This window comes from Filicampus tigris, chromosome 16 (assembly GCF_054856515.1).
Source record: "Filicampus tigris isolate MCC_2025a chromosome 16, RoL_Ftig_1.0, whole genome shotgun sequence".
Taxonomy (NCBI): domain Eukaryota; kingdom Metazoa; phylum Chordata; class Actinopteri; order Syngnathiformes; family Syngnathidae; genus Filicampus; species Filicampus tigris.
In genome coordinates, this window is record NC_141232.1 from 14,332,501 (window position 1) to 14,346,615 (window position 14,115).

The following is a 14,115-nucleotide window of genomic DNA, read 5'->3' on the forward strand; positions in this document are numbered from 1 at the left end:
TTTACGGAAATGTCTTCAATGGCTACATACAAAGAGGGGAAAGCACATGGCCACAAGAACAGGATGAGCGGAGCACACAGTGAAAGACAAGAAAGGAGCAACAGTGGAAAAGGCGCAGGGGACGGAGGCTCACATTTTACCTGAGAAAGCGAGCTGCAAGTGAGGAGGCAGAGCAACCTGAGACCCCGACTGGAGACTCTTATACAGATCTGAGGAGACAGGACAGGGGCACAAAGGACGGGGTGGTGAAAAGGGAGGGCACAAGGAAAAGGAAAGGTAAGAATGAACAAGAAAGAAACCAAAAAGGCAGATGGGGAATGTGACCGACGCAACGTTGGTGACGGCAGAAATCAGCACACGAGGACAAACGATTGAGGTGCGGCGAGGGTTGTTGAAGCCAACAAAATGGGTGCATGCCAAACACAAACAGGCTTTGTTCGCAATCATTCACTCATTTCATACGACAATCACGAGGGGAATTTTTCGTACAGTAGATTCTGCATTTGTTTTTCAGCTGTGTGGTACGCGCAGATCGATGTAAACATCGCACGATTTATCAAGATGGAGTTCATTTGTCTATATAGTACAGTAGTTGTGATTGTTTTAACACTTTAAAGCGGAAGTCAACCCCAAAAATGTCTTGACAAGAATATGTTCTTTACAGGCCCACTAGTCAAAACATGGCATTCTGATTAATAATGCGTTGGTGGAATATGAGTTAAGCAGTAAAATCCACCCGTTTTTAGCCATCTCAGGGGGCGGCCATTTTGCTACTTGATGTTGACTGCAAATTATGTCACAGTTGCTCAGGGCTCAGATAATGACTAATCACGGCTCAGATTCACAAAACAGGTGAGCCGTGATCGTTCGTTACCTGCGCCCTGAGCAACTGTGATGTCATTTTCTGTCGACAGAAGTGACAAAATGGCTGCATGGCTAAAAACGGGGGATTTTGCTGCTTAACTCAAATTGCACTAACGCAACATCAATCAGAATGCCATGCTTAGACTAGTGAGAGAACATATTATTGGGAGTTGACTTCCCTTTTAAAGCAAGAGCTTGATAAAAACAAGCCGTTTAAAGCAAGTTCTCCCGTCACAGACAAGGTCTGGTAGGACGCTGCCGAGAACTGTTGACTTTAAGTCAAACGTATCTTTTGGAAGTAATGGCCAATTTCATGTTTGTTATTTCAAAACCTAGATTTGGTTTGGCATATGGACCAAACAGCCAGTACTTGCCGTTTCTTGGTAATGTCACAGTTGTGCTAAATGTTTGCCACTTGGTGACTGTTTTCACAGTATTAACAGCAATTGATCATTTTATTGGTGAAAGGGGTTTTAAATGATTTATATTGGTCTAAATATTTTTAGCACAAAAATCTGGCATTTTATCAAATGTGTGTAGACTATGCGACGTATGTGTACGGCCCGCACTCACTCTGAGTCAAGGTAGAGAAGGATGCATTGGTACTAGCCGCAGCGCTAGTAGGCGGCGTGCTGGAGCCGGCCGCGCCCAACGGGGGCAGGTTGAGCAGTGGGGGGAACTGGAAGGGAAGCGACACGGGAACCAGACCCCCCAGCATCCCGAATCCCAGAGGAAGAGACGGGGTGGAGCCCAGTAGACCGCTGCCCCCCGCTGATGACGCCTGAGCAATAAAGGGGAAAACAAACGAGTTGCTTGCACCTTAAATGTGAGCCTGAGCACAAGTTTTTACATGCGAGAAACAATACACAGCGTGGACAGTATGTGTGTTTTGTGTTGACATTTACAGAGAAATTCACAATAGCAGCACGCCACACAGTATTATTGTGTCATGTAACAGCGAGAAAAAAAATTGAAAAATTATGACAAACATTTTTTTTTAAAGTTTGAAAAAAATGCATTTTTGAAAAAATCTCGAATAGGAAAAATAAGTGTTATTTTACATAAACGAGAAAGATATTCCGACAAAATGTTTCATTTTGCGTCCAGAATAATTCATGTGAGAAAAACTATTTCATTAAAAATATTAGTCACAAATTCAGGTGAAAAATACCTAATATTAGTCATTTTAATATACATTTATAGCAATACAACCAGAGGTGGGCATGGCTGATATAACATGTAGCGTTTTAAACATTAGCTCCTATTTTGCTTTTTTATAATTAAAAAAAAAAAAAAAAAAATATATATATATATATATATATATATATATATATATATATATATATATATATATATATATATATATATATATATATATATTTGTATATATATATATACATATATAAAACAATCGCAAGGTAATTTAACAATTCCCTATCATGTATTGTAGCTAATATTTTTCTTTGGGACATTTTGTCTATTTGAACTTTGAACTATTCCATTCCTTGTTTTTTTTTTCAAGCTTGGGACCACTTCAAGATGCTTTATAAGTATTTTTACTAGGATCCAATCTGAATTGTGCGACAAAAAGATACACTGTCTAGGAATCTTCACGACTGCAGATCAATAATGTAGATGATGTAGAATAATGTTTTCGAGCCTCGTCACGTTGTGTTTTGGTCTAGCGTCCACGTTCCCAACCGTGATTGGCTGAGAGGAAGACAGAAAGATCGCGTGAGCACCAACCTGAGGCAACTGAGGAGAGGCCGATGACAACGGGACCGACGTCACCGGTTTGGCCCCCTGAGACGTAGTCACACCCCCCGACCTCTGGCGTTGGCCCGGCGGGTTGGAGGAGGGCGCCGTCAAGGGGGTGGCAGTTCCTGAATGTTTGCTTATGGATGAAGTGTTGATAAGGCTACTATTGGTTGTGCTGCTGCTGATGATGACTGGAGTCTTCTGGTTGCCGGGGGAAGCGTAACCACCTGGACCCACCTTGGCTGCGCCCGCCTGGGCACCTGCGAATGGTGGGCGGAACCCTGCGGGGCTTTTGGAGGAGAACTGTTGCATGGCGGGAGTCACCTGAGGCCTGGGGATTGGGGAGGGCGTGGGCGAACTGGAGGTGGCGACGACCGAGTTGAGGCTGCGAGACGAGGTGGGGATGACCTGGGTGGGGACGACAGAGCCGAGGCTGCGAGACGGAGTGGTGACGGGCGAAGCGGGGGTGCGAGGGGAGGCGCTGACGACCGAGTTGAGGGTGCGAGGTGTGAGCTTGACGACTGGCGTGACGCCGCTGTGACTGGATTTTGTGAGAGTGGCGTGCATCGGGGTGATGAAGCCAGACTGTTGCGTAGTTTGAACCCCCAGGTGGGGCAAGGGCGCAGGAGAGGCTTTGCTGTGCGGGGTGAGGGACGGGCGTGTCGCCAGGAAGGTTTTGGGGCTCATGTGCACGGGCGGCGGATGGGCTGTCGTTTGTCGAGACGGAGGGGACGTAATGATGACGGGGTCGCTACTGTTGACTCCTTTATTATTGCTGCATTTGATGAGGCCCGAAGTGGGGGTGGAGACCCCCATCTTTGATCCGGGAGGCGCAAGGGGTGACGCGGTGGGTGGGGGGCGGGGTTTAGGCGGTGACGCAGATGCGGGAGAGTTGACTTTAGGCACTGCGACACCCACGGGTCTCTGAACGTTCAACACCGAGTGTCTGTGCACCTGCCCCGGGCCCTTCACGACCCCCATAGCGTCCGCCCTGACCGAGGACACGGGCGAGAAGGTGACCGAGGACGGCCGAGAGAGAGGAGCGGAGGGAGATGAAGACGAGAACGTGTAGCGAGGGTTGCTGGAGCCGGGAGTGCTGACTGAGTTCTTTTTCTGCTGCTGCTGCTGCTGCTGCTGCTGCTGCTGGATGAGTGCGGAGGCATGGGGGGCGGCGGCGGGGTTGGCGACACTCTTGGCTCTATCCGGGGAGGGAGGGCTGTCCCCCTGCGCCAGGCCCTTGGCGGCGTTGCCGAGGATCATAAGCGCCTGGGAGATGGAGTCCAGGGAGGGAACTGCCAGATCGTCGTCGCGGGAATCGAGGCATATGGGCTCAGACGGCGACTGAGACGGTCGCTTAGCAACCTGGCTGACGGGGGACGGGGTGGCACCTGCCGAAGGTGTGGTCCGTTGAACCCACGCAGCCTCCTGACAAACAAATGTTCAAGTTAACCACCTTCATATAAAGAAGGGAATTGCAGGTTGTAGCTATTAGGTATTTTAATGTGTGCTACAGAGCTCAATATCAAATATTTTTAGAGTTGATTATCGAGTATTCCATCGATTAATCGAATTTTTAAAATGTGCATTAAAATGGATTTTTTTTTTTCAGATGACTGTTTATCAAGCGGCGATTTCTGTTTATTTTGGATTATTTAATGAATAAACAAGAACAAATAAAGATCACTTAAGCAATAAAATACAAAAGGGATTGATGGTGTACTTTTTGAAACTGAGAGCTACTTGTTGAATACTGATTAATGCAAATGGCTACTAGTTTGATAGATGCCGGTGCCGGTACTTCTGAGGCTACTTTAGCTTGAAGTACAAGCAGGTTATCGCATGACAGGTTCTTCATACTATGACTGTAGAGAACAAAGATTACACTGACCAACATATTTTTACTCCATTTTTTAAATTAGAGATGCAAGTATTTTTTTTTCTAGCTGATTTTGTGCTGATTCTGACTCTGCCCTTGTTTTTCTTTCTAGCACATCGGGCCTTCACAATAATACTATAACATGTAATATAGTAATACTGGTGGAATTTACAGATGGATTTTTTTTCTGAAACATCATAGCTGTAAATGGCAATGCAAGGTAAAATCCATATTGCACACGCTTTAGTAGGTCAAAATTAAAATAAAATAATAATATTTGGAAAACCTGATGTGCGAGAAAAAGACATTTCAAAAAAAATTTTAGGGACACAAAGCTATCCCAGATTAAAACTTGCTGTTGAGCGGTGTTATTTTTGCGACTGATTAAACTGGTTACATTTTTTTTCCACAAATTGATTATGATTCCGTCACTGGGTTGATCCGTCAGAAAATAGGGAAAATGTTAATCATTATTATCCAAAGTAAAAGCAGATATTTGCCAACATCTTCATTTGATTAAACGCAAAAGATAATGAGCCTGCTTTCATGGAGGACAACAGAAATGTACTGCTAAGAGGATGAAACCAGAAGATTTTGATTATTTTACTTAGGTACACAGTGACTCAAAATAGCGACCATTTAATTTGATCATCGCCTAATTGTCGATTAGTTTTGACACCCCTGATCTCTACACACCACTTTCCATGTGGAACAGGTGGTAAAATGGTGCATATAGTATAACTAAATATCGTCAAATCATTTGATCTTTTAATTTTTCTGTGTGCGCTGCTGTTATTGAATGTCAGATTTGAGCTTTCCCCTCGCTGGTGTCACGTTTCCAACTTTGATGTTAGTGTGAAAAAAAACATGAATAGTATCTCCCAGACTAGAGTGAACAGATCAATCAAAAATCTGCATGTTATTCTTTGCCTGAGTGGGAATGCGATGATAAATCATTTGGCACTTATTATTTACAGTATTCACACAATAAAGAGTTGTGATGAGCATCTGATTGTCATGCAAACAAGCGTCACCTTTGGCTTGACCTTTGGTGTGGTTATCTTTTTCTTTGCCCTGAAATGAACACAAGTCAAATCAGTGATTGGAAACGTCGTAGCGCGCGGCGGGTTTGAACCGTAGCTTTACTCACGTGTAGCCAGTAAGGTGGCCATGAGCCATGATGCTCTCTTTAAACAGCATCCTAGTTTAAAAAAAAACAACAACACAGGGAGTGACTACTGAACACCCAATAGAAGGGTTTAACTTGACAAAAACAAGTCCGGAGAAAAAAAACAACCCACCTGCCCTGCATCCAACCTTTTGGCCAAAGGGGTTTCACTTCTGTCTCCATGAAGGCTTTGAGGTAATTTTCGGGAGAAGTGTTCTTGCCCTCTATCTCGTAGCAGCTCAGTTTTACCCGCACCAAGTTGCATAGCAACGACCTGAGAGAGGAAAAAAATACTCACTATTCAGTTGAGAGCAAAACAGCAGTGCAAAAAATAACTTGCTAAATGACGACTTCGATAGTGTAATAATTATTATTATTATAATCATTTTCCCAGTCATTAAAATCGCAACTCACTTTCATAGATAGGAAGCCCAGGAGACCAAATGAATATTATTTGTTTTTTATGTAGTGCAAGCAACTTATTGCTTTGGATTAGTCAGTCGTACATGCACTTTACGCATCTTGCGAGTCCCACACACGCTTCATAAATCTTTAGTGGCAAGATACTAAAGGTCAGAGCTGGGAAATCCGTCCCTGGGCCGGACCGGTCGGACCCTCCGGCCCGGCCGGATGCCCATTTTTGGGGCGGGGGGTGGAGGTTGGGGGGTTTGTGGGCGACAAATTTTTTAAAATGGCTGGACTATGCATGGCCGGAAGTGGATTTTAGTCTGGCACATCAAGGTGGAGTTCATGAACTTTTTCTGGCGTCTTCCCTACTTCTGGAAATATGCCGTAGCAAACCTGCTGTGTATAGTGGTTTGCTGGTATGCTTTTATTTTGAAGGCCGTGAAGGAGGGGAAGTGTGCAAAATAAATAACTTGTTGACTGCGACTTCTGGCCGTCTGTTGGACACAAATCATCTTACAATACGACAAAACCAACCCCAGGGCTTGCAATGGAAGTAAGCACAGGCAGTTGGGTAAGTAGTAAAGTACTAGTGGCGCATTTTGAAGCGTGTTTGAATAGTAAATTAGCCAGCAAATGATCTTTAAAAAGCCTCTGCCGTTAGCATCCCTACCGCGGCGGCGTCAATCACGGACACTTTTTTTTGGGGGGGGGGGGGGGGGGGCGGGGGTTGATCATTTTTATGAATAAGGGCGGGGGGTCGCGGCCGGAAGGGTACCCAGGTCAAGGGCGGAGGGTCGCGGCCGGACCGACAAAGAAGGGTCAAGTGCCCAGCTCTGCTAAAGGTGTGGGTGTAATACCAAACCACACACCCTCCTCTTAATTAGTGCTCAAAAAACAAAACATTTTTACAATAGCAGCACAATCTGACCTTGTCATGGAAGAACTGACACACACCTGAGTTTGTCATCCCAGACAAACTTCTTTCGAGGCCCCATCACCCTCTTGCCCGGCTTCTCTTCATCATCATCCTCGGAAGCATTTTTTTCTCCCTCCTCGCAGTGCTGTCTGTCAGGAGCGACAAGCAACCAAGCGGTATTTCAAGTGCTTTCATACAACGTATGTGTGGCATCTGATTGAGGAGCTTAGGCAGACTGTCCGAAGTAATACACAAAAAAACAGATGATTTGGACTTACTTTGCCACCTTCGCAATACAGTCCATGTTGTAGCGAGCGATTTGCTCTGGCATCACGCTGCACACTGCCAGCTTCAGCTTGAGTAGTGGTGTACGGAGCCGGTCGTCCTGGTCCAAGAGGGGGGCGACACAGTCAACAATTTGATTTGATGCAGGGCGCAGTATTCACGTCTAAATAGAGACACTGCTTGCAAGCTCGTCGTGAGGTGACGGTGGTTTTTACTGCATAGAAAATTTGGAGGCGGCCATATCAGACTGATTTTGGGACACATCCAGCTCTAAAACATAATTTTGTAAACTGTCATTTATTTGGACAGCGTTGCATAAAACAGATGTTACTTTTAACTGCAATTGCAGTATTACAGAGCTGTATTGGAAACAGTTGAAAGTCACTGCGAGAAAGATGAATAAACTCCAAGAGAAGAAGAAATAGTTGAATTTGTAACCAAGCTCATCTGATTGATCAGAAAGAAAGTGTTTAAACGAGTATTACACCGTATAATTTTGGCTTTTCAGCAATGTCTTACAAAGTGAGCGAGTACGTATTTTTCATGTCGAGGTGACGAGTGCAGGTGAAAAGACACATATAATTACAGCCGGTTAAAGTGTTACAATTCTCGTAATCGAATTATTATCATGTGTTTATTATTTCTATTGCTTATTTCTTATGTCTGAAAGTATGAAATGAAATGGAGTGGATCAGTGAAGAAGAGGGTTGAGGACAGGCCATGGAGACCTAGTGAGGGTGTTAAGTAGGGCCCAGCTGATAAAGGTTTTTTGAGGCCCGTGGAGATTCCCATATTGGGCTGAGTAAAGTTTTGATAACCAATTAAACGACCATTAATCAAAAAAATAGATGGTGAATAACGTCCTGTTTACAACAATAAATGAATTAATGGGTCGGGCCTTAATATTCAGTTGAGGAGGAGCCTATATGATACAATATACTATATTCAGTAATATACAAGATATTAATAACGCAAAGCCTATATTGAAAACATTGAAGAAAATTATGTTAACCTAAATCATCATGTTAGGATGATATTTCCATCACTGTGTTTTCATTTGAGTATAATATATGATTCAAGAAAAAAAATCATATATATGGCAAGGAGCCATAAAATAAATGTAAGTCCTTAATATAAAAAAGTGTTTGTTTGAGCCAGTGGGTGGTACGGTATATCAACGCATGCAAATGATCAGTTTTATACCACCTCTGTAACAATATCATCACGCTAAACGCCCGTGTCACACATTTTCAAATACACTACAGAGACTACTTGATGATCACAATCTCGCCACCTACCTGTATGTTGAGGCTCAATTTCTTAAGGCGCTTGAGCAGACCTTCTTTATTACATGGAACAAAGGCCTCCAAGTGAGAGTACACAGCTGAACGAACATCTGCTGGTTGCTCCTGAACCTGTAAATCAATACTAATACACACACACACACACACACACGTAGACGGAGGGTTATGCTTATAATAAATAAGATAATACAAAAATCTATAAATACACTTTGATCAGCCAAAACATAAAGTTGAAGGTTGTCTAAAAAAAAAATATATATATATATATACATATATATACATATATATATATATATATATATATATATATATATATATATATATATATATATATATAAAAAGCACAGGTGGAGGAGCATGCTCCGGCTCATGTTGAACAGGTGCAATGTTTGAATTAAAAATTAAGCCTTTGTGAAATATGAATGAAGCTGCCAAATCCAGACATTTTTTCATTATGGCTCAGTTTCAGAAGACAGCTGAGCCATGATTGGTTGTTACCTGAGCAACTGTGATCGACAGCAAGTGACAAAATGGCCGCCCCCTGAGATGGCTAAAAACGGGTGGATTTTGCTGATCAACTCATATTCCATAAATGCAATATTTATCAGAATGCCGTGTTTAGACTAGTGGAGGCGCATAGAACATATTATTGTAAAGACAATTTTTGGGTTGACTTCACATTATAACACTTCTCACCCACAATCCTATGTTGTGTATTTCTTATGTTGTTCTGGAACTGCCACTTGTCCCTTGCTGTTCTGTACTAGTCTAATATTTCTGAATAGTGCGCATTAATATTCAATAAAGAAATCTCAAAAATGGTTGGCAAAAATCAAAAGCTAAATGCCACTCACTCTAGTAGAATATTATTCATGTCCATTGTGAAGAACTTCTTGCGGCCCTCTTGGTCGAACTGACGGGACGCCTGTGACAAGAAACAAAGTTTAGACTTAGTCCCATTTGCGTCCAATTAGCCTTCTCCACAGGAAGTAAAAACATGACCAAATTGGGTACAGCGGATTAAGTGAGATAGTACCGCTCTGAGGTCTTCGATGCGCTTCAAGAGAGGGCCCGGGAGACCAGCGGGCAGCGATGGAGGGCTCATCATGTTAGCCTGCGACATACGGCCTGCGCCTGCCTTATGGCCCATGCCGAAGGAGCCGTTCTCCCCCTGAGTAGGACTGGAGGACTGCGGAGAGTCCAGCATCCCAAAGTCCAGATCGCCCATCATGTCCTGCAACACGTCATTGTTGGCTGACCCGAGAAGTGAAATCACAGCCGGGTCAGGCGTCAAGTCCGCCATGTTGCAGTCGTTGCCACCGGCAGCCTTCGGTTGGCTGTTGACAAGCGAAGTGTGAGCACCGGGCACTTTGGCTTGGGGTCGTGGCAGACCGGCACCAGCTATGTTCCTCTTTCGCATCTCTTCCTTCTCCCTGGTGAAGCGCCGCAACATGTTGGCCAGGTGGAGGGAATCTTTCATAAGCTTCTTCCTCTTCTTCTTTTCTGGCCGATTCAAGGACGACACTCTGTCATAGCACAAAAAGTCAAATGTTCAGCTGACTGCTGAGAATGCAAAAGAAACACGAGCCACATCATTAGGTACGTATATTGTGTTCCCCAACCATATTGCCATTCATCGTTGGAGCTCTCGCGTTGGAGCAGATTTGAAAGCAATTGTTTTAGGGGCTTTACAGTCTAGTAGCGGCTGAACAATTGATCAAATTCAAATCGACATCACAATCGAATGCAATTTTCAAATCACAAAGGCTTCAATATGAAAAAAAAAAAGGCTTCATTTTTCTCAAATTGAATGCTTAAAAGACCGGTTTCGACAAATGCTAAAACATAAAAGTTAGAACCTTACCCGGGCTTTGGTACTTTATTTTTCCTGGGTTTCTTCTCCTCCAAAACAGCACCGTCTTGCTTCTTCCTCCGCTTTTTGATCACCCGCTCTTCTCCATCTTTCATCTTTTAATAGAAGGATGTTTGTTTGTATGATCACATTCGATGAAAGACAATGGTTGTGCATTTACAGAGGTGCAAAGAACGTACCTTGATGTGATTGTTCTCTGTATCGTCTCCTTCAGAGTCAGATGCAGCTCGGAACTGCAAAGTGCCTGTGTTGATGTAAAAGCCTCCGTGTTTGGTGGTCAGAGAGGCCGGAACCAGCTCATCATACTGTGCAAAAAGGAAAAAACAGTTCATTTGTACTACTACAACACTCTTGATAGCTTTTTTTCAGGAAAAATAAATTTGCAGTCTGAGATAACATCAGTACTGTCGATATGCAAGAAGCACGGAGTAGAATATAGAACCAATAGAAACATTTGTAGCAGCAGCAAGTAAAACACTCATAATAGGAACTGGAACTGTTTGAGACAAGTGGAACCCCCTAGCCCAACCTGATGATGTGTGCATGCTGTAAGAACTCACGGCTTCCGAATTGTCAATGAAGGGGTCGGTCTCGTCATACCCGTAACCAATATCAATGAGATCCTGCATCCTGTCTTTTTTCTTTTTCTTGGAGGCACCACCCTGCAAACAATGCATGAAATTAATAGCACACCATGATTAGACATATGTCTGCTTAGCGACAGTATCTAAGAATTGGCTGGCCGATCAATCTATTTGATCAATGAATTCAATTTAAGTATTTGTCATTGTAATTTACTGCCCTGTGACATTTTTTTTTTTAAAAAGGCATCCACTGAGAAACAGACTTTTTTCATATAACAAGAAGCCCGGGCGGCACGGTGTTCGACTGGTTAGCACGTCCGCCTCACAGTTCAGAGGTCGTGGGTTCGATCCCGGCTCCGGCCTCCCTGTGTGGAGTTTGCATGTTCTCCCCGTGCCTGCGTGGGTTTTCTCCGGGTACTCCGGTTTCCTCCCACATTCCAAAAACATGCACGGTAAGTTGATTGGTCACTCTAAATTGTCTCTAGGTGTGATTGTGAGCGTGTGTGATTGTTTGTCTCTGTGTGCCCTGCGATTGGCTGGCAACCAATTCAGGGTGTCCCCCGCCTACTGCCCGAAGACAGCTGGGATAGGCTCCAGCACGCCCGCTGTCCTTGTGATGATAGGCGGTATCGATAATGGATGGATGGAAGAAGAAGCCCAGTTGAAAGCAATCACAGAGTCAATCGTGCTGACCACTCACTGCCAAAAGCATCGTGCCCATATACAGATTGAAAAAGCAAAGAACTTTTTGACCGGCACTGCAAATATTTTGCGGAGGTTGCCGTGACTCGCCTGTACAACTATATACAGTACATGAGACAAGTACATGAGAGATGGAAGCAGTACAGCATTCGACAACAGACAGGTGACCAGCGGAGCCATGCAGTGTGACAGCTCCTTTTGTTGAACATTTTAAATGTTAATTTCTTAGAGATTGTTTTTCCATACATGCTTGAGAAAATGTATTCCAGGAGGAAGCACTTATATTATTAGCATTATCCATAAAGGAAAAGAAATTACATATATTTCTGTTATATTTGTGGAAGTTGATGCAAGGTGATGCCCCAAAAAAGAATTTTAGAGATTGCTTGATTTCAGGAGAAAGCAAATCCACCAAGGGGGAAAAGAAAAAGTTAAGTAAATGCTATTTTGGATGTCATTGTCAGTTTCTTTATCTGTAAGCAAACGCAAAATGTGAAAAAAAAAATCACAACTTTATTTTGAGGCCATCTCACCCAGCTCTACCAGCAACTATTATAAAACTTACATATTTGCTTTCAAATTTCCTAGCCAACTCTTCAACCTCCCGTCTCTCCCTCTCATCATCGGCAAGGGGGTCGTTGGGGTCCAGGGAGGGTGCGAGTCCTTTTGGGGCAGTTGAAGCTGCTGCAAGTTGTACCTACAAGGAAAAGTCAAAAGGGACAACATGGTAATTACCGAGTGCATAGTATGAGCAACAGATTTAAATTGTCAAAGAACAAACAGTTCCGCTTGTTGGGTGGGTGTATGGTTTATTCATCAGTCCAAGTAAGCAATGTTGTGACATGACAGAGTCCATTTTACTTAAAGTCATTATATTGCTATGATGAATTACGTGGTAATTACATTTTTACTGTGTTTGTATGTTCTAGTATTTGTTTGCCGTCAATGTTATACATTAATGGCTACATTATGCCGCCGTTCCTGTGTGACCTATATCTTTGCTGCTGTAACAATGAAAATTTCCCCACTGTGGGATCAATAAAGGCATTCTTATCTTATCTTATCTTATAAATAATTGATCGTTAAAAGATTCATATTGTCACGTTTTGTGCCGTAAATAACTCTTGGAAGATAATACTATAATTGTATACGGGTCAAGTGCACCACACGAGTCCCCCATTGATCACATAATAGTACCTAGGGCTCAAGTCACTCCTCACCTGAGAGGGACGTGAAGGCGTCGGGAACACCAGCTCGCTGTAGTTGAACTCGGCAGAACCACGTTCACTTGGCTCGGCGAGTGAGAGGTTGAGCCGGACGGTCGGTTTCACCTCCTCGGGCTCGGCAACATCACCTTGCGCGGTGCCAAACATACTTCCGCCACCTTCTGACCCGACCACACTTCCACCACCGTCTCTGCCCAAAGTCATGGCCTCATCTTCGCGGCGGCGTTTCTTACTCAACTCCGGGGTCGACGGAGTAGATGTGTTGAATGACGAGAGGGTGACGAAGGGAACTTTCCTCGGTTCTGCCATTTGTTCACAGACCGACTCGCGAAACAGAGCCAGGCTCCTCCGCGGGTGGTCGGCTAACGCCGGAGATAGTTGCTAGCTGGTTACTATGCTAGCTAGCTTCCGTTGAATAACTGTTACAGGCGACACAATTACTTATATTTCCTCAAAGTCCGTAATGAATCCATATAGTATTGTTCCTGGCGTAGCCCCCGTCGCCAACGAGGGACTTTAAGGGTTACAAACTGCAGTTTGAAGTGATCTCATGAAATTGGTGCTTATGCTTAGCTACAGAAAGAAGGTTTCTGTAGTAGCCATCTTGATCATTATTATCATTATTCCGTGGTTGGGCGTGCAGAAAGCGGAAGTCGAGGAGGAAAGGAAACACTGTCCGTCCAATAGCAGAGTCAGAACCGCCCAGGGACACGCCTACCTGGCTGTCGAGCGCGAATGTGGAGGTGGTGATTGTTCTGCACAGGCGGGATGCTGCACGACCGCTCCAGTTTTCTATAGCACTGTACAGTGTACACATCGAAGACAAAGAAAACTTCAGAGTATTATATTCAGCAGTGCTCCAATGCCTCAACAACTGAAGGTTGCCCTCTAAATGCACGTCACTGTCGTACACGTATTTGGCAACACACGTTATCGACGTTCTGCTCAAGTAGGAAGCCATTTGGAGGAGTTCCTATGCCGCCCCCCCCCCCGGAAAAAAATCACCACGGTCCTGTAGTTTCTGTCCAATACACAGATACAATTGTCCTTGAGATAATTGTCATTTTAAGTTTGATACAAAGAGCTCGATAATTTTAACAGCCCCCTCCCCATGTTTGGTTGTGGTCGCTGTAAGGAATGACACTGCATCC

General features: G+C 44.0%; 1 protein-coding gene across 2 annotated transcripts in view; it reads right to left on the minus strand.

Moving 5' to 3' along the window:
* ubn2b (ubinuclein 2b) overlaps positions 1-13,599 on the minus strand; it is a 14,201-nt gene extending 602 nt beyond the window's left edge. The window contains exons 1-16 of one of the 2 annotated variants that reach the window (XM_086056492.1): positions 12,959-13,599; positions 12,304-12,435; positions 11,013-11,114; positions 10,632-10,757; positions 10,444-10,547; positions 9,616-10,105; positions 9,434-9,504; positions 8,574-8,703; positions 7,269-7,375; positions 7,029-7,139; positions 5,800-5,940; positions 5,649-5,699; positions 5,533-5,572; positions 2,611-4,047; positions 1,438-1,645; positions 141-209 (exon numbers count right to left, since the gene is read on the minus strand). In XM_086056492.1, the coding sequence (XP_085912618.1) occupies positions 141-209; positions 1,438-1,645; positions 2,611-4,047; positions 5,533-5,572; positions 5,649-5,699; positions 5,800-5,940; positions 7,029-7,139; positions 7,269-7,375; positions 8,574-8,703; positions 9,434-9,504; positions 9,616-10,105; positions 10,444-10,547; positions 10,632-10,757; positions 11,013-11,114; positions 12,304-12,435; positions 12,959-13,273 (3,634 nt within the window). In that variant the 5' untranslated portion in view covers positions 13,274-13,599. The remainder of the gene's footprint in view (positions 1-140; positions 210-1,437; positions 1,646-2,610; positions 4,048-5,532; positions 5,573-5,648; positions 5,700-5,799; positions 5,941-7,028; positions 7,140-7,268; positions 7,376-8,573; positions 8,704-9,433; positions 9,505-9,615; positions 10,106-10,443; positions 10,548-10,631; positions 10,758-11,012; positions 11,115-12,303; positions 12,436-12,958) is intronic. The other variant, XM_086056493.1, reaches the window with a different exon arrangement.
* Between the last annotated feature and the right edge of the window lie 516 nt (positions 13,600-14,115).